Source organism: Rhamphochromis sp. 'chilingali' (assembly GCF_963969265.1).
Source record: "Rhamphochromis sp. 'chilingali' genome assembly, chromosome: 14".
Lineage (NCBI taxonomy): Eukaryota > Metazoa > Chordata > Actinopteri > Cichliformes > Cichlidae > Rhamphochromis > Rhamphochromis sp. 'chilingali'.
The window spans coordinates 35,806,569-35,827,656 of NC_137941.1; the positions used below are offsets into that span (position 1 = coordinate 35,806,569).

At 43.1% G+C, this 21,088-nt stretch overlaps 1 protein-coding gene across 5 annotated transcripts in view; it reads right to left on the reverse strand.

The window, feature by feature from the left end:
* kalrna (kalirin RhoGEF kinase a) overlaps positions 1-21,088 on the reverse strand; it is a 153,687-nt gene that overhangs the window by 95,612 nt on the left and 36,987 nt on the right. For all 5 annotated transcript variants that reach the window (XM_080903834.1, XM_080903836.1, XM_080903835.1 and 2 more), the window contains 10 exons: positions 12,184-12,258; positions 11,011-11,125; positions 8,352-8,544; positions 7,904-8,077; positions 7,745-7,828; positions 7,463-7,594; positions 6,342-6,464; positions 4,017-4,139; positions 3,679-3,870; positions 1,900-2,031 (listed from right to left, as the gene is read on the reverse strand). In XM_080903834.1, the coding sequence (XP_080759960.1) occupies positions 1,900-2,031; positions 3,679-3,870; positions 4,017-4,139; positions 6,342-6,464; positions 7,463-7,594; positions 7,745-7,828; positions 7,904-8,077; positions 8,352-8,544; positions 11,011-11,125; positions 12,184-12,258 (1,343 nt within the window). The remainder of the gene's footprint in view (positions 1-1,899; positions 2,032-3,678; positions 3,871-4,016; positions 4,140-6,341; positions 6,465-7,462; positions 7,595-7,744; positions 7,829-7,903; positions 8,078-8,351; positions 8,545-11,010; positions 11,126-12,183; positions 12,259-21,088) is intronic.

Here is a 21,088-nt window from a genome sequence, read left to right on the forward strand (position 1 = left end):
ATCACATGAGCAGCAGTCACCGGTGCTCCAACTGTAAAAGTCTTAATATGTTTCTAGGATTTAAAGTATGGTTGTGGTCATTACAATAAAACAAAAAGACGACTCTGCCACCTACAAACTGTTCAACCTGAGCGCTCAAAGAGCTTTATACAACACGCCCCATTTAACCAGCTGCTGTTGTGATTTGTCACCATGACCATGAATTGAATCCCTGACCACCAATCACAGGATTATCTTATTTGTGACACTTTAACAGATTCCCCGACGACAGTGCTTCTTTGTCCGCCATGCTTTGCACAGTGTGTAGAGGTCACCAACTTTCAGCATCAAATGCTAATGACCTCCAAACTTCATGTGGCACTTCAGATTAGTTCGAGAGCAGTTTGTAGAGAGCTTAATGGAACGGGCTTCCATAGCTAAGCAACTCTGAGGCTTTACATCACCAAACACAACGCAAACCATCTGATGCAGTTGGGTAAAGCACACCGGCACTGGACTCAGTGGAGACGTGCTCTTTGGAGCGTCGAATCATGCTTCTCCGTCTGGCGATGGATGAATCTGGGTTTGGAAGCTGTCAGGATAATGGCACTTCTGACTTGAGCATGGAGCAAGTTAGATGTGGAAGAACTCTGACTAGCACAGAGTCCTGACCTCAACCCGATAGAAGACCTTCAGGGTGAAATAGCCGGGACCAGACCTTCTTGTCCAACATGTCTGAGCTCTGCTAAACATTGTGGAAAACAATCACTCTCAGAAGAGTGGAAGCTGCTGTTGCTGCAAAGGGTGGGCCATTATAGCCTTATGGATTAAGAATGTGATGTCACTCCAGTGCATCTACACACGTATGTGGGTGAAACCAGAAACACACATTTTCCTTGAAGAAATAAACATGTAAGTAATAATAAACTTTGGGGCAACAGTCAGATGTCTGCACTTTCCTCACCTTAAGAACTCCAATACCAGTGTCCTGAACTGCAGTGACAGCAGTCCTTGTTCCTGTTGAGTCTGGCACACAAACCAGTTTGTTCTCAGCTGTGGGTTCTGGTTAGAGTGGTGTTCTAGTGTGCAACAGATCTGACTATGAGGCAGAACAAGCTAAACTGTCCCAGCAGCTGCAATCCATCATGGACTGTATGACTGTGAGACTCGAGACTACTCACAGCCATAGGGGACCACTGCAGCACAAATCCAACACGCTCATTAGCAACAACTACAATGTCAAAAAGAGGTCGCAAAATATATCTGATGCACCTGTACAGCCCACCCAAGAGAAAGGCTTCTATAAATGAATTAGCATGGTGCATGTCACAGTTGCATAAGTATGCAAAAAACAATGTTTGTCACATGGTTGTACAGATTATTGAAAACCAGAATCCAAAGGATCTGAAGCCACTGCAGGCATGACTGATCCCACTAAAGAGGAAGTCTCTCCTCCTTTAAAGCAACCATGGGACTATCTCTCACCTTCACTCATTTAACCCCCGTCTAAAGATAAAACTCCAGAATGCTGCTGCGAGCACAGAATACATTTACTGAAGTGTCTTCACACAACAGCTTGAAGGGTTAGTGCAGCAACTGCCCGATGGCACCCTGTCATCACAGCCAGTCTCAGTCCGCAGTACTGGCAGCATCCACAAGAGGCTCTGGAGCCCAAATATTTCAATGTTTTTTACACGTGACATCATTTACAGCGAAGTTTCTGGACATTAAAGATGTTTTAAATCCTAAATGTTTTCCAGACAAACAGGTTGTGGAGTGACCACATTACCAAAGTGATCAGCTCTTCACAGATCACAGACGCTGCAGGCACACAGCGGCGTTGTGCTTTGTTTTTGTGTGATGTTTGTCAGCTTCAGCTGCCGCTAACATTCATTTGAGTGAGTAGGTTGGGCGGTTTACCTCAGTGTACGCCTGGGTCACTTGCTCGTAAAGGCTCTGGTGACGGTGAATGGCAATCTCCAACTCCTGCATCTCAGATGGTAACCCGCCCTCGCTGCAGACTTTACACCAGGTCTCCACCTCAGACAGAAACTTATGAATGAAACAGACACAGATGGATTCATACAGTGCGTGCATTCATGAGAAGATTCATTCAACAAAATGATGTTTCTCTGGTTCCTTGACAGTATCAGATATTCTGGGTCAGCTTTGGTCTGTTCCATATAACCATGATCAACGTCCTTTTGTGGCTTACTGTCCGTATGGGAGCGTTTAATCTACCCTTCTCTGCATCACTACAGTAATGCTTCAAACTCTTGATGAAAGTAGAACAGTTTTCTTCATTTTTAAGGTGGTAGTGTTGAGATAAAGTCCTGCAGTTCGGACAAATATTGGGCCTAACATCAGGCAGGTCAAGGTCAGCCAGAGTCCAGATGTGGCAGGACTCAGTGCCTGCTCACATGAGCTATAGCTAGACTAATACTGGTCTGCACGTTTGGGAAATCTCATCAAATCTGCCTCTGAACCAGGTCACCGTCTCAACCAGGGTCAGAGTTGGGAGGCAAATTTCCAAAAATTCTAACATGCTATATATTACAAGATTTTCCAAAGGAGAATTCATGGATAACTTTAAATATAAATATATAAACAGGTGGAAATTCTGCAGAAAGTGCTGAAATGATCCAAATGATGGAAGTGTAAATGATCAACCCACAGAGGCCTGAATTCAAAGAAACGCCAAAAATGATGCAGCAGCCAAGTCCATGCTCAAAATGGTACTCATGGCGTCCTGGACATCTCCTCCCACATCTGGACCAGGGGAATACCAAAGCTCCTGGGATCGCCGTATGGACCAAAACTTAATGTCCCAGATGGTTTAGGTTAGACTATCAATTAGCTCATCCTCCACACCCTGACACCCTGCTCCAGCCTGACAGTGGTTCTGACCCATGTCTAATGCGGGACCCTTTCACATGTGCCACAGTGCTGAGGCTGAACCTGCTCTGACCTGTGAAAAGCACAGGGTGTCTGATATTCCACAGCAAATCCCAGTCATACAGTTAACCAATGCCAGCGAGGCGATGGCTGGTGTGGCACTTTATAAATAAAGCTGAACTGACCTGTGAATCCTTTTTTATTATCTCATTATTTCATCATAGTTTTTTGTTTACATGCATTCTCAACAGCCTCTTTAGAACCGTCTACATGGCTTAAAAGGAAGACCCACTTTATCTCCTCCCTGTTTTTCACACTCTACTCTCACTGTATCCTTTCTGTAGCTTTGCCAGTTTTCTTTCCATTTTTCCTCCTGAGTCAACACGTATCTGCTTTTCTGTTGGAGTCAGTGTCATCCAATCCCTCTCCTGTCCCCACTTCTCTCCCTGTCTTTCATCTCGTGCTTTCTCAAATGTTCTCTTGTAGCTAATGTCAAGGGCCCAGCAGGAATCAAACAGGTTCCATCTGTTGCCATGTCAACCTTCCAAGAATCAGCAGTAGAGCAGTTTGATCTATTAAATATAATCAGACAGCATAAATGTCCCATTTGCATGTTACATTCTAGACATGTGTCTACTGCAGAGAGACTTTTAGATTAGACAGTTACCCGATCAGTCACCAGTAAGAGGTGCAGCTTGTCCTCTGTTACATCGGTTAGAAAGGGTGGCCGACGTCCCCCCTGTGAAGGCTGGGTAAGTGAGTATCTGCTCAGAAACATCTGGGAAGGTTTTCCTGGGATCTCACCTGCTCAGCCTTCTGGTGAAAGACAGATGACATGGCCAGGATGGTGGAGCGTTCGTCAAGTGCAGCAGCAAAGCTTTTCCAGTCCTGATCCAGCTGTCCTGAGATCTGTTTAATCTGAGTGGAGGCGTAGTGGCCGGCCTCCGCCAGACGACTCGCCACCGACATGATTCTGTTGATGTTTACGTAGGCATTCTGGGAAGAAAGAGCCTCCATCAAAAGACTGTTGCTCCAACTGTCAGCAGTTTACACAGAAATTAAACCAGTTGACCTGCCAGTCATTTTTACAACACGATAAATGATAAATGAGGTTTGCAAAGAACTACGAAGGCGTCGTGTACCATGGAGTTCATGGCGAAGTGATTGTGTTGAGTCTGTAGCTCCACAGCGTGCTGGTAACCTCGGCCGATCTCCGTGTGGCTCTGCAGGAACAATTCCTTATTGTGGCTGATCCAGTCAAACATCTGCAGGCAGACCACACAGCAGATCAGTGCAATGATTCACACCACATGTAAACTCGTGATAACACAAAACATTATCAGTAATGCACCGAATCCCTCCAAATCCAAAGTCCCAAAGACTTCAGTGCAGACACAGACATACACAGCTGAGTGTCTACAGTGTGGAAAGTTAAGAAAAAGTTAGCCTACTCTGAAGGATGATGAAGAATTCATCCTTTCACGCAGATACGGGTTGGTTATTGTGCCTCGCGGTAACCACGGCAACCAAGACACAGCCATTTTTCTTGCAGCGTTTTCCACAAAACAGACGCCTCGTCAGGCCTGAATGTTTTCCCGGCCCGACCGCGAGAGCTGAGTGATTCCCGGTGTAAACGGGTCCACACACCCCCACAGTGCCTCGCTGTGACAACACTGATGTGGACAAAAACCTTCTCTTTTTTCTCTGTTTGCTTTACAGTAAATATTTATCTGCATGTGGATTTCTGTATGGAGCAGCAGAGCAAGCCGCCAGTGTCTGTCTGTGTACGAGAGGGGCGCTTTTATGCTCCCATCAACAACACAGCTCTGTTATCAGGAGGCAGAGGTACAAGCTGACAGTAAGATATTATAAACTGTGCCTCCATGAACATAAAAACTGCCGCTTTCGTAGTAATTACTGTATTTTAATGTAGCAGGACCTGCCTGTGAGCCTGTACAACAGTGAGGCCAGTCTTTGTATCCCCATCACCCGAGCAGAATAACAACTAAAGTAAGTCATAATAATCACCTTTGCCTTTGAACAATAGCTACAGTCTGGTCCTGATATGGGAAATGTCCATATATAGCATTTTGGACTGAAACAGGAGTAGCTGTTGTAAACAGGCTGGTATGTTAATGAATGGAATGACGGGAATTCTAACATTCATTCACAATTCCAACTAACTCGGAGAAAGTAAAGCGATGTTGGCTGATTTTCCACTGGAATAACTGCGACTTATTCCTGTGTTTAGAGAAATGCCACAGGCTGATTCATCCAGGCCACAGTGGAGTTTCCCAACACAGTGACTGTACAGATGTAAAGAGCAGCTGCTTGCAGCTGTGCTGAATGAAGTAAATCTTCTGTGATTTTAGGTTATTTTTGTCAAAGTGCCTGAAACTATTTTTAGATGGCAGCGTCTCATTATGACGTGTGACTCAGTACACAGAGGCTCCATCACAAAGGGACAGTTTATTCATAGATGTTGAGCTACACTGCCTTTGGTGTTTACACATCATCTACTTCTCAGGACGAGAAGCCCGTTCTATCAGGTACAATCAGAGGTTTTCAGGTTTTAATGGTGATTTACCTTTTACATCACCATGGTAACTTACTGTATACGGCACAGCTCTGGAAGTACATAAGAGAGTACTGACCAATCAGTTCTCTAGTAAACAGCATGACCTAGAAGATGAGGTGTGACCTCGGTGTGCAGACAGTAAGAGGGTTTTTAGTCATTGTCTTTCCCGAGTAACTGTGTAAGTCTTGAACTTCATTCATACTCAGATTTCTGCTTCCAAGGAGCTGATCTGTCATTTTTAAAGTGGTGCTTTTTCACTCGTCCTTCTACCTGAACATTTGATTTTTAAGCAACTTCACACAAACTATGAAGCATTCATGCACAACCTCGAGGAATAAAACAGACAATGTAGCATCAGTTTTAGATTGTAGTTTTAGGCATGTTGTTGCTAGCAGCTAGACTATAATCATAAAAAGCATATTTGCACCAACAAGGTGATTCTGAAGAGTTATTAAAGTCCGGCATACCTCAGTATGAAACGCAAGCAAGCGACAAAGTGTGTCCTGAAATTATCTGAGGAAACTTGAAGGCAATTGAAGGTTTGCCAGGCCGAAACAGCTGATAACTACCTCAGTGTGAAAACTTAGCCTTATCTTTCAATGTCAAACCCAAAGAAGAAGAAGATAGCCTCGATATGCTGAACTGTGGCTGCAGCTCAGGAGGTAGCACAGGTCAGCTAAGGCTGGTCATTCAATCCCTGGCTGCTCTAGTCTGCAGGTCAGGTATACTAACCCCAGTGCGTTTAACAGAAAGCAGTGCAGGTGAATGAGGCATGCATAACAGCATTATATCAGAGCTGGTGCACACGCCAGCACAGGCCCCTGATGTCTTTGTACTCATCCCAGCCTCGTCCTTCCTCACACTCTCATCATATTTAGGTGTAACTCACTTTTTCTGCATCCTGTTCAAAGAGGCGCAGCTGGAAGCACTGGTCCAGCTTCAGTTTCCTGACATGCCACATCTGATGGAGATGTTGCCTGGTGGAATGCAGCTTATCCAGCAGACTGGCCACCTGTCAGGAAAAGCACAATGTGTCACATGACAACAGCAAGCTCATCGAGTGTGTCTTACATTTCATTCAGCACATCACTTCTGATCTGAATGTGATGGCAGGTTTTCTTTGGATTGAACCAACAGTTCATTACGTCTGTCTTTTACACTGCTGTGTTACTGCTGTGTTTAGTACTGCAGGTGCACAAGTGGGGAACAAAACAGCACCTGCATGTGTATAATTCCACAGTTTAGCCTCACCTTCTCACTCGCATGCCATTGGCCGGTTTGATATTGCCTTTATGATCCTCTTTAATCCAAAACGTAAAGCACAGATTTAAATATGAAAGATGTCTCACACTCATACATCAATGTAAATGCTGCTCACGCAGGCAATGCACATGTACTTCATGTGCTTAATGCAAACAAGTTCTGCACTCAAATTTTCCCTGTGGAGTCCTTTGGCTAATGAGCTAATATGCAGCCAGCACTTGTCAGATAATGAGGGTTGCTAACGAGCTGGCTAATGAGAAAAAATAAGGCTGTGGACTGAATCTTGTGTTATGATACCATGTGCTTTAAGCATTCAGCAGCTGGAAGGATGTGAGTTTCATTTAGTTATGAACAAAACTGTCAATAATCATCTAGACTCAGTTCACTTTTATCTATAGCACCAAATCACAACAACAGTGGCCTCAAAGCGGTCAACGTTACTGGTCATGTACGATGTGGGCCCTGATTATGTAGGCATGAAAGTATACCTGCAGGTTTGCAGTTAATATTCCAGTAAGTACTCTTATATAAGGCCAAAAGCATCTGCAAGCATCATGCATGGATGCATTAGTATCTGAATGTGCCACAGCAATTCTCATGTCTAGGTTCAAAGTTTTGTTTGCATCAGAAAGTATAGATAAACCACAACAGAAGCTACTATTCTTGTTTGGGGCCAGCCTGTGTTAACCTTAGCTTAAATAAAAAAGTGTATGCTGGGAGATCTTTGCTGGGCTGGACGTTGCTTACCTTGGGCACAAGGCTCTGAAAGTCAGCTGAGCCTGAGATGCAGTTTCTCCCTGAAAAGCCATCACTCGATCTGATACACTGGAGCAGCCTCTGGCCTTCCTGGTCTAATTCCTCCACTGGAGCCTTTAGCACCTGCAGGAGAGTAGCTTCAGTGGCTTTGCACAGTTCAAGCCTCTCATTAATAGTAGGAGAACACTGAATTGTGCTGGCTTTAGCACAGCTCGATCTAGAGCGATAACAAAGTCTCTGACTGTGTCTGCACCTGTACTGATAATGACTCGCCTTTTTCTTAAGCTGGGTGTGTTCCTCTATCAGTCGCCGAGAGCCTTCCACATCTGCAGGAAAGTCCTTCTTGGACAGGAGCTCCTGCAGAAGACAGGAAACACTGGTCATATCGGCCATAGCAGTTACTCCCATTCTTTGAGCCTTTGCTGCCCCCACCTGCAGATCCTCCAGTCTGGACAGCAGATGAACAGCATTGGACATGAACTCCTCCAATGACACCCTGAGATCCATCCACTCCTCGTGGTTGTAGTCCAGCGAGCCTTCAAAGTCGTCTGTGAGCTGGGAGGGATCCACTAGCTTGGCAAGACCTTCAACTGACACCATGTTGGTCTGTTCACACAGACACAGGTTAGACGTGAGTTCTGACTACCTGCGGTGCTTCATGTGCTTACTACAGTGTAGTGACTGCAGCGTCTGTGCCACATATATAAATACATGCGTAAATCATGATGGCAGCTTGTGGAAATCAAAGATGCCTGAAAGTATTATTAGTTATTATCAGTTTGCCACACAAATAGCATTACAGCACTAATCTCTAATCATCTTACTGTTAATAAGGTTTCCTTTGAACGTGTTTTGGGTAAAACACACAAAGCCCACTGACCTCAAAAGAGAACTTTGCACTCCCGAAGTTCGTCTTCTGTTTCTGCCAAAAGTTGTCGGGCTTAATGATGAGAGCCACACAGATCTCAGCTGGGAAAGACTCCTGCAGCGTCTTGAGCAGAGGCTTAATCAGCTCCCACTTTGAACCTCGCATGTCAATGATGACAGTGAAGCCACGTTTGCATACGTCCTCGCTGACGGGACACAGACAAACAAGATGAGGAGGCAGAAGAGGCTCAGAGGAAATGATTAGTATCCCTGTTATACGAGACTTAAAGTGAACCAGACAATGCAGTTGTCTGCTACAGACCAATGTCTCAAAACCATCAGGTCCATTTGTGGTTGCCCCACAGACGGGGAGCGCCTGAGGCGGCAGCCTTGTTTCACTGGTGTCGTCAGCAGTCTGAATATGTTTGATATTTAAAGGAAACTTTCAGAGGGACATTTAGCAGAAGACGTCAATCTTATTCTGCTCTGCTGTGGCCTGTAAGTGACAGTCACACTGCAGGTAAAACATAAGTGCAATCCCATCAGATAATCTGGATGATATATTCCAGCATGGACGTGTTTGACGTTCTGAGCAGGTAAACTGTTTTCTGTTTGCAGAAGAAACTAAACACGCTGCAATAAAAGAAGAAGCTGCAGCGGGGGGCTCTGCAGGAATGAAACGTACTGTTTCTACGAGGAACATTATGTTTCCAGCTGAAACACAAGTAAGCAGGAATCAGGGGGAGCTGTACTTTAATATTGAGGTAACAAAGTGGCAGTTTTCAGTGTTTTCCTTTCTTTCAGTGCAACCAGATGTGTGCATGTATCTACCTCTAGCACAGCACATCCACATGCAGGCGTTTGTTGAGCACAGCTCAAGTGCTGGACGATGGCTTCTTGAAGCTGACAGTTGAGAAGATTTCTCCCAATCAGAGCCATAAACAGACAGAAACTCAAGCAGTTCAGTGCCTGACTCAGAGGAACTGCAGCATAACAACTGAACTGAACCCAAACTGCCACAACTCAGTGCCTAAAATTCAGTTACTGCAGCTGATTCGAGTGCCACAGCTCCACCTTCAGTAACATGCAGAGTCTATTAATACAAAGTCAGTTCATCCATTATAACCTGCAGACAGACCCCGTCACCCTGGAAACAGCAGTTCGATTAGCAAAAGTGGGTAAATGCATTTATGTGTGCATTAGTCTCTGACAGTACAGATTATTGTCAAAGGCCCTGGTTGCAAACTTTCTATAACACGTCACCACCGTGTCACATTTCCTTCTTCAGCAGTCGTCTCTAAACACAAACTGGCCGCCCTTTATCCTCGGGCTCACTCACATGTGACGGATGTGTTTGGGGTCCATTCTGAAGAGTCTCAGCTACACGCAGGATGGCATAAAGCCACTCTCACTGCAGTCCTCTACTGTCACATGGTCTGATCTACCACCACCCATTGGGCTGAAGCATCATCTTGACAAACCTCTCAAATTCTGGCATCAGTCTGGAAATGACCCGGCAGTGGTCTCGGCCCTTTGCACAGCTATTTTTACTTTACATTTTGAATTCCTCTGTGCACGACTCAGTGAAATGTGGGTCTCGAATGAGTTAAATCAAATCATTTCGATCAAGTTTGTGCAGATATTTACCAGATCAGTCAGACGGCTGAATGATGCTTAACACTGTCAGCACACTGTATCTGAACAGGCAGCATTTTATATTATGTGTGTTTACAACATTTCACTGTATAACTCAGTTATTTTACTCAAGCTTTCATCCTGATACGTTTTACATTTAAAATGATTCTGGACAAACTTTAGATCCATCCATCCATCAGCTTCCGCTTCTCCTTTTCAGGGTCGCGGGGGGCGCTGGAGCCTATCCCCGCTGTCACAGGGCGAGAGGCGGGGTCCACCCTGGACAGGTCTGTCGCAGGGCCAACACACAGGGACAGACAACCAGTCGCACTCACACCTACGGGCAATTTGGATTAATCAACTAACCTATCCCCACGAGCTGCATGTCTTTGGATGATAAATAAATTCATGCACCCCACAACTGCTAAAAAGAGACTGCAATTTAATTTTAGCTTTATAAATCACCTGCTAAAAAAAACTACTACTAACTGAACATATTTTAACTGGATTTTTTTCCTGTGGTCGTCTAAATGCTGCCTGCCCCACAGTTTGAGAACCGCTGCTTTAAATCAACTTAAACTGAAACGATATTAAAAACTATGAGACCAAAACGAAAACGTTCCTGTGTGCAGAATGACTGGGGCAGGCCTGTGCCTAATATTTCGACTGCTTTCCTTGTAACACCCTCAGACTGTGTGAGTGCTCACAGACCGGCTCTTGTGTGCTGCAAACACTGCAGCTTTCATGCTGATGCAAATTAAACACTGGTCTACGCCTGATGTTGTAACAGACTACAAGGAAGCACTTAATTGCTTAAATGTCCACTCCAGCCTTCACTGCTTCCTTAAGTGCCCGTCACACTTGAGTCTAACTAAATGTCCTAATAGAGCGGCTAGTAGAAAGACAACAGATGATACCTCTAACGTGAAAATGAAGGCAGGTGTGTGTGTGTGTGTGTGTGTGTGTGTGTGTGTGTGTGTGTGTGTGTGTGTGTGTGTGTGTGTGTGTGTGTGTGTGTGAGATGGCATTGTGAGTACCTGGGGACAGTAGACAGGTAGGTTACCAGCCTCCTCAGGTCCTCGGGTTTTATTCGGTCATGGTTGCTCCTGGCAGGAAATGTCAGAATTGGTCCTCCTCGTTTATCTCGTCCACCTGCAAGTAGATGCACAAGAAAAACCTTAAAGCCAAAACACACGTGTTCAGGCAGGTAATCCAGGGTGAGTTTACATCTACATGTGAATCAGTGGAATGACGTCCAGCGACACTTAAAGTGTAACTAAAGTGTTACCACTTTGTTAAGTGACCACAAAAAAAATAGCTATGAAAAAAAAATGGACCAATCACACCTTCACAAATAAACCAGCTGACCAATTAACATTTAACGAGGTGGTATTGGCTGATTGGTTAAGCCACAAACCGAATAGGTTCTGGACTGAACCACTACAGGTTAAAAGGGGAGACAGTCAACATGTGCTCATCCCACAAGCTGCGACACATCCTGCTGGTCATCAGCAGGGGCTGCAGACGTGTTGAGCAGCAACGCTGCCCTCAACAGTTCTGTTGTTCAGGTGTCGCACAGTTTTCTTCTCAGTGTCTTTTTAACATTGTTGGAATGGATCAGAGGTTTTCAAAATAAAAGCAGGGAACAGTGAAGCACATGGTCATCTTCCAAACTTCCAACGTTAGATTGCTTGTTAAACTATGTGTAGGAGAGTGTGCCGGCCACACTGGTGTGTTGTTTGGATGTTTGCTTTGGCAGTGAATGAGCTCTAAGGGCAGAGGAGAGACGTTCCCATGGTGTGAATAGATTGGATGCCTTTCCTGCCTCAGGATGTGCGTGAGTCCAATGAGCTTTTCACGTGTGCAGATATGTGAGTAATAATATACTCGACTATATTCTAAACAGGACTGTGGACAGTCCACGGGACGTTCTTACTGGTCCTTTTCCTTATGACTGAAAAAAATCCCATCTTTTTGTCTTCAACATGAAAAGATTATATAAATTTCAAAACATTCTTAACTATCAAACAATGTTACTAAACATGAAGAATAGCTCCTAATGCTTCAAACACCTCTGTGTTCGTCCTGCATGACCATGGTGGTGGGGACAGGCTCTTTGCTGTAGGACACTCAGGGGGCTGATGTAAAGTTCTCCTGAAACAGACTGGAGGGTTGTGGATTTAACGCCAACAACACTGACTGACACTCACCTGACACAAAGGCAACTTTCTCCTTTAAAATAGGAAGAACATCAGAGGCCTTGATGCCTTCAGTCCTGAAGGGCCCTGGAGAGATGCAGGGAGAGAGAATATCAGCATGAATCTCACCATTGGATCACCGTTCCTAGGAGACACACCAACACTGTAATCTGTTACGGTTACATCACTATAAGCATTTCACATCTTAATAACTCTTCAGTAGATGTAGAGCAGAAGTAACTTAAGTTAACACACACAACATTAATAACAGCAAGTCAGCAGAATCCATAGAAAGGGGAGAGGGAGGGATTATTTAAAACACCTTCACTCTGTTTGAGAGAAAGACCTTTACAATCACAGTACATCGTCCCCTCGCTCTTATTGTGCTTTTCACCTTCTGTCCTTGATATTAATCAGCTGCATCTCCCCTAAACACCGTGGAACAGTGAGTGTGATGGTGACGACACAGCGTGACACATCCATGTGTAAACGTAATAGTAACCCACTGAGGCCTGGAAGCCAGAGGTCGCCCATAAACAGGAACAGACCAATTAGCTTTAACGATTCGTGTCACTAAAGGTTAACTATGTAATTGATCGGTTTTATGCCTGCGGTGTGTCAACAGCATTGATTAAACTTGTAAAGTTCTAGTTCCTTACTGATATTCACATGTGCTTATAAATTTACATCTTTGTAGTTTCCTTGGCTGCCAATGATTTAAAGTCTCCATGTGAGAGATTCATGACATTTGTTTCAGCTCTACAGTTTCTATAATCTCCTCTGAAAACTTTCATTTCAGACTTATTCCAAACTTTTTACAGATGCTTTTTTAAATTGCAGTAATTTATTAATAATAAATTATAATTACCATTTCATTGTTTGTTAGCAGTAAATTCTATCTTGTCTATTTTGTAAATCTGGGTCATATCAAACATGACTAATGACTCGTGTTTGTTTCAGCCAACGAGCACGTGGTCTCACAGTCCTTCGTGCACGTGGTTTTGGCAGCTCCAGCCATGTTTTTATCGTCTATGATGCAGACAGACTGTATGCTTACTTTACCTTTTGTGTCTTTATCAGGATCAATAAGACTTTCTCCTTCTTTCCAGTTACTGGGAATGTAAGTTGTAAAACAAAGATCCAGTTTAAGCAAGCGTAACCATGAGTGTGCACTAATCACCTCACCAGGTAAGATTGTTCCTGGTTTTACATCTTCAGTCTTTATATTGTTTGTTTTTATACTTTAAACAGAATCAGGAGGCTGAACAAATACATCAGCTGGCATGACGTTTGCACCTTTTGTGTAAAATAAATAAATGCACTCAGATTACTAAGACTGGGGTGTGTCAGCTTCATCATAGCAGGCTAACAGGCTCGTACTAAGCTGGCAGAAATGCTGCGTTAAGAAGATTACACAACATGTCCGTGAAAGGGCATTACTGCTATGTTAGACAGTTTAGTTTAATAGTGTCTGTTTTTATTAAGAGTGCTTAGCAGTAACAGAAGCAGTGATAGGCTGTGTGGTTATGGCTAATTAGTCGGCTTAAGGCAAGCTGGTCTACTGAAAACTACGATTTCAATGTGTCAGATACATAAACATGTACGGAGGACCAAACAAGAACACCACGTGATTTCCAAATACTGACAGACTGTTAGCATCGCAGACAGTGTTAGCCACTGATATTATAAATAAGCTTCTTTTCCACAACACATGGGTGTTTGTAACTTAGAGGAAACATAGATGTGTCAAACAATAACCTTATACAGGTGATCGCGTCAAGAAACAACTTGGCCAAGTTCTGTGAAGCTGAATGTCCTGTAATGAAGTCAGACCAAAACAGATGACTCTGGATTTATGTCTTTATATTCACAGGACTGGAACAGAAAAATAGGTTGTGCTCCAGGAAACGAGGCAAAGAAGAGAGAGAAGCGAGTGTGCTGCCAAGATCAGCAGCGTTTTCTTCAGACCGTTAAACATACAGCAGAGGAAGCCAGTGTGTGTAAGGACGTAACACTCATCTGTAGGGATGGGTATCGAAAACCGGTTCTTGTTGAGAACCGGTTCCCACTGTTTCAATTCCTTGGAATCGTTTGCCACTTTTAAAAACGATTCCCTTATCGATTCCAGTCGCCCCGAATGACGTCATCACGTTGAGTAGCGTCTTTTACCCAGTAGGAAACACGGCGCCTGAGCGGCACAAACGCTCAAAAGTTTGGTTACACTTTATGAGAAAGGATGACAACAGGGCAACGTGCAATACTTGCAAAGTAGAGATTTCATCAAAGGGAGGAAACACTACGAATATGCAAAAGCATTTGCTCAAAAAACACGCGATTGCTTTCAACGAATGTCGTGTTTTTGATCCGCTCCGGACTAGCGAAGCTCAACCCAGCAGCAGCGGTAGCGTTTCCACGTCCTCTCCCGTTAATACTGCAGGTAACTAATCAATTAGCATTGCATATTAGGTTAGCGCGATTTACCTTATTACAAAACCTGCTATTACTGTGCGTTGCATTTAGATAACCATGATGAGACAGACAGAGTCTGGCTGGCTCAGATGCTGGCAGTTCTCGCTGCAGTCTACCGGTAGCGTCTCCTTTCAGGCAGGATAGACGAATGTCACCGAGCAGTGTCTAAGTTTGTGGTCAAAGGCTTGCACCCATTTGCCACAGCAGATGCCCCCGATTTCACTTTGGTAAGTGAATGTGTTTAATTGTAGGCAGGGACATTACTGGATATTCTTGTGTAATTGCTACAGAATAATTTATGTTAAACTTTGTTATTGCTACAGGAGAATATTTATTTTATTATTTTACATATACATTTTTTTTCCTGGGGACCCTGTGACACCCATTGAAGAGCCGTAGGCTGGATCTCTTAAGATCTCACTGTTGGGTTTGTAAGGCCATGTTACTCCTAAATTTCTATCTTGTTCAAAGAGAAGATATAAAACACAGTTCTAAGCTAATCGACTTTAGTGTTCTCCTTTAAAAAAAAAAAAAAAAGAATCGATAAGAGAATCGATAAGGAATCGATAAGGAATCGAATCGTTAAACAGAATCGAAAATGGAATCGGAATCGTTAAAATCTTATCAATACCCATCCCTACTCATCTGTCCTTCTGAGGGGAAACACACAGGAAACTGTCAAATGTGCTGATGCTTTTCACTTTTCTTATGGGAGGAGATTTTGATCATTTGCTGAGCACATGATGGTGAGCGAGGGTTTCTTCGTCCGAGCAATCAAACAACCTTAGACACCTGTGATGGACGTCTTTACACAGAGCTGGCCCAACATTTATGTTCATGGTTACGTGATTATTTTTATGTAACACTTTCTCTTTTTGTTTCTTATCTTGCTTTAGTAAAAACTTTCAGACGGACAAATGTGACACGAGTGTCGAGTAACAACGTCCAACGTTGTTTGACATATAATTTGTGTAAATGATGATGTTTGCATTTTCTTAAACCTCTGTGCTGAATTAACTAAAGCATTGCTGTAAACTGAGTACATATGTGTGTTCATTTCTAAGTGATGTTTTTAGGATGTCCAGCAGACATGTGTGGGTTTAGGTCGGGGGTGATGTAGCTTGGCGTGTTTTTGGAGACATGATCACAAGATTACCTGACTGGTGGTATGCACGTGTGAGATGTCTAACCAGGAATCCCTAATTCAGAATCAGCATACTTTATTAATCGCTAAGGAAATGATGTGGCTTACAGTCGCTCCAAGACAGCAACAGTAACAGACTGAGCTGACTGCATAATACAATATGTTACAGATTTAACAGATAGCAGTAATCTATACAAATCACTATCAATATGAATATTACAGAGGTGAGAATATATATGACTGACATTGACTCTAACCTGTGAACTTTGTCATTTGCTGTGTTACTGTAGAGCGTGTGCAGAAAGGTGTAACTATTGCAGTGTGTTAGATGGAGTTTACAGGGAGATGACCACAGTCAGGAATGATTTCCTGTGTCATTCAGTGGTGCATTGTGGGTAATCTCAGTCTGTCACTGAGCGTGCTCTTGAGCTGTTATATGGCCTAATCTTACCAAATATTTGTGCAAACGTTTGCATGAACACTGTGTCTCTGCCTCGCTGTGATCTAATAAAAATTATGGTTTGCAGAACAGTGTGTGGAGACGCTACAACCCCCCCCCCCCCCCCCCCCCCCCCAAACAAAGGTATTAAAATGAGAATGTAAAAAAACAAAAACAAAATTTTGCTGAAACAAACATGCCTTAGTTATTCAGATGTACTCCGTGCTTTGGTTGTCATACTATCATGTATTCTGGCTCTTCTGTAACTGCTGACACACACACACACACACACACACACACACACACACACACACACACACACACACACACACTAATACTATCTAACACTAATTGTATCACTTAAACCTGAATGGCTGAAGACTGCGACTGTGCAACAAATGAATGAAGTTTGCTAATAATAGTTATAATAATATAGATTTTGTAATTTCCTACTGAAAGTATCTAAAACAGACTAATAGCCTATTTCTTCAGCCTGAGAGTTCAACTCCACAGCTGTGCATGGCACTGTCGTTCTTATCCCTTTGCCAGCAGGACCCAAAGATGGGGGCTCACTTCACAACTGCAGAGAGCTTTTATTGTGAAATAACTAAAACTCACAGTTTGAGTAGTGCACCCAGCCTTAACTGTCATTACTGTGCTCATGTTAGCAGAAGCTTGCCCCTTGAGTTGGATCATCGTGTGTTATTTTGAACTACTTTGGATAAGCGTAGTTAACAAAGAACAAACTCTATGGCTGCTGCATTGCAAAGCAATACCTAATGTATGTAATTGCCTAAACTGCTGAAAAATGAGCACATGAAGGCAAAGAAAAACAATGCAGCAGTTGTGAACATGAATCTTCCACTCAGCTGTCTATAAAAGCGAGCGTGTGCAGCGAGTCAGCCTATCCAGCAGGCTCACAGAGACACACTGAAATCACCAATGCAATTAGACAGCACCTTAGACAAAAGATGTTATCCTCTGCGGCAGTTACTTTTTCAAAAGTAGCAACGACGTATGTACAAAAAGATGGGGAAAGAGAGACAGCTGCCAAGTACTGTGGTACAGTCCAATCCATCATGGAGGTACACTGGATGTGTTTCTTCTTCTATTCGGTGAATACGGACTTTATTTTGTGCATAAAACCAGTACATACTCAGCATCTTCTGTCTTTCTTTGGCCACATTAACCCATTTGTTTTTTATCCTGTGCCGTGAAACACTTTTGGGCAATGTGTTGGAGATTTATGCTGAATTCAAGGCAACAGATAATGAGCACAGCTACCACAGTGTCCTGCAGCAACGCGACACACTCTGGTTTGAACTTACTGGGACCATCAGAGCATGAAATTCAAACCAAAAGCTCTGCCCCAGGCTCTTAGGACTGGGTTTTGTTTCAACCAAGAGCTAAATACACACGTTTTCAGGAACTAGAAGTTGTTACATGTTTAATTAAGTCTCATATATTTTGGTTTTTGTTTTGGAAGCTTTTCTATGCAGGTGTTCCAAAAAGACAAAGATGATGACCAAAGAGTGTGACCTTGTACTATGTTGTTCATGTCACTATCAGTCTGAGTAGGTGCAGAACAACAAGTGTGAAAATGAACCATAAGTGTCGGGCATGGTTGGTTTGATGGTGGCTCGTCTTCATGCTTTCAGTCTGTCACACACCTTTAATCTAACGTGAGTTTTCCTCATCTCATGTCATTCTATGGTAGTGACACAGCTGTGGTTACAGAAGCATGTGGCTGTTTAATATGCATTTATGTGTGCATGTGTGCGTCCTTACAGTTACACTGAAATTATCCAGAAACCACCTGAAACATTTGCTAGCTGCTACTAATGGAAGAAGATGTGTGCGTTGTGTTTAAGTTAAGTGAACTGAAATTTCAATTTGAAGGGCAGGCACAGCACAACAAAGTAGGGCTGTTCGATATAACGATATATATCAGATGACAATATAAAAACGTCTATCGTTTCATTTTACGCTATCATTTGTTTCGTGGTGTCGCAAAATAAACTGTTTACAGCAATATTTTTCATGTTCTGATGTCACTGTAGTTATTATTAATTTCGTAAAGTTCAATCTTTCTCTTATATTTAATATAACCACACTACGGACGGACAAGCGACTGTTTTGTTAATGGGTTGTCGTTAGCAACAGCGACGGTAACACCATTGCGTGTTCCACATAAACCTTTCACAATAAAGCTCAAGATCCTGTTGAGACTTTTCAAAATAAACTGAATCACCTGAAAGATGCAGATTATTTACGGATGAGAAGTAAAAAACGAGACGGCGGCCGTTACAACTTATGTCAAAAAATGTATCGTTTCATGCGTCGGTTAAAACACTCGACTCCAGCTACACGACGCCCAGCAGGAAACACTTCACCTGCCCGAGATTCACAGAGTTTACAGAAAATGTTACATTTTTGTGATTTATATCGTTATCGGACGATAGATGTTTTATATCGGGATATGAGATTTTGGTCATCCCTACAACAAAGTCTGCATTTAAAAAAGGACTGTATTGAATTAATATACGAACCTTGGCAAAAACTCAAATGTTGATGAAGGGTACTCAGCTTCAGATAGAACAAGATACAAAGCATTGAAACACATTAAGACAAACTTAATGAACATTTGGACCCAGAAGCAGGGTTCATCATCACTTAACAACCGGATTAGAGGAAACTGACCAACACCCCCCATGCACGCACACACACACACACACTTTTTCAAAGCATTCTGTTGCTGCTGCCAAAATTTATGGATTAAACTTGGAAGGCTATGTTGGTGATAATTGCTCATCTGGCAAGATGCTAATTTGTGACTGTGACTCCACCTTTCATTAAAAAGGCACCCACTTCAGGGCTGGGCGATATGGCCTGAAATCCATATTGCAGCATAATGTGAAGAATGTGCGGTAATGATATATATTGCCATATATTCTTTTCTCCTGTATACCGTATCTTCAGGTCCCAAAAGTCACACAAACACTGCAGCATCACTGAGAGTTAAAAACTGTCTAAATTCTTTCATCTTTAATAAAATGATCAGCGTTGCTGCTTTACCAGGTGTAACTATGAAGTTAAACATCCAGGCATCCATGAAAACAGGATTTATTAAATATAACAGAGTTAGAAGTTAGCAGGAAGTTAGCTCGCTAGCTTCCACCTAAACTTGATATAGCATGTTCTGACTGTTCTGAGAAATTCAAACGTACAGCTCTGCTATCACTTCCAACATAAATGAAGACAGAAAACTAAACAGCAGTGACGTTTGTAGGGTTACTGAAGTTGGGCTAGCTGGTATATAATGATGTGCTATGTGACCGCTAGCAAAACAGCTATGTTAGCATAACATAAACACAGTGAAGCTGGAGGATGAACGCTAACTTTTTTCCACTCGATAAAAGTTAACGTGAGGGTTCCTGATGGTTAGGCACAAATGCAATCGCATGGCAGGATGCTGTAAACAGACCAAACTCCAGTCAGGAGAACAACTGAGATAATCCATCCACAATACAAAGTTAGTCATTAATATACTGCAACAACATGGGAACAGAGCCGCTGTGAGAGAATTCAACATTAAGGAATCAATGTTACGGAAGTGGAGGAAGCGCAGTTTTTGGCTTTCCTCATATTCCAAAACGTGCTTCGTCTCTTCCCTATTACTGTTGTGTGGCATATTTTGCAGATGATGTTTTGCTGCTTAACATCTGACTGCTTAAACCCAAACCAGGTGCATATGACTGACGTTGCACCGGTCTTCTTTATGAGCGCCTCCTCCTCCTCCCCACATGTTAGCTCAATGCTTGCAGCCGCTGCGATGCTTTCGATCAAAACAGGCTCAACTTGATGACACCATCAACATGCGCTACCACTACCGTTTACGGTTTATACCAGCGGTCTCCACCCTTTTTTGCGCCACGGACCGGTTTATGCCCGACAATATTTTCACGAACCGGCCTTTAAGGTGTCGCGGATAAATACAACAAAATAAAACCAGTACTGGTACCGAAAAAAGAAGATTTATTCATAACACACGTGAAAAGACCCAGGAAAACCGAGTAAATGATAAAAACCCGAAAACCATACATTTCACACCTTAGTCTCAACTCTCGCGGCCCGGTACCAAATGACTCACGGTACCGGTCCGAGGCCCGGGGGTTGGGGACCGCTGGTTTATACCATAGTTTAGATTGTATAAATCTAAACTATGGCTCTGTCTTCTTGGAGGCTTTGTGACATTCCTCTGACTGAGGAAAGAAGAGTTGTGAGAGTTTTGTGTCTCCTGGTTGATTTGGTGTGTGTTCACGTTCACCTCTTTTTGTGTGTGTGTGTGTCTGTGGATTTATTTCTGCAAGTGAAAGAATGAGTTTGTAAAGCATTTAAAGTCATTTTCTATTGAAAGTATCTAGACGATGATTCTTGCAGCCCTACTTTGGTTCATGTATTTAACCAGTAGTCATGGTTGCCAGGCAGGTAACCAGGAAGACACTAAAAACTTGCCAGCACACATGAAACAGGAACTATGCACATATGGAAAAAAATACACAGGTTCCATCATGAAACATGCTTCACTACAGTGTTCAACGTCACACAGCCAGGAAGTGATGTCACTGGTCTATTCTTAACACACACACACACACACAGGCATAGCTGGACTCTTCCAGATGTTTAGATGTTAAAGGTCAACATGCAGCACAGTTGAAAATCTTCATACTGTTTCCTTCACCATGCACACATGACGTGGACTAAACCAACTCACAGGCAGCTTCACAGTAAGCACTGATTACTGAAATGTAGCAGCGATATCAGCATTCAGACACTTACAGCTTTAAGTCTGTTCACGTAGTAAC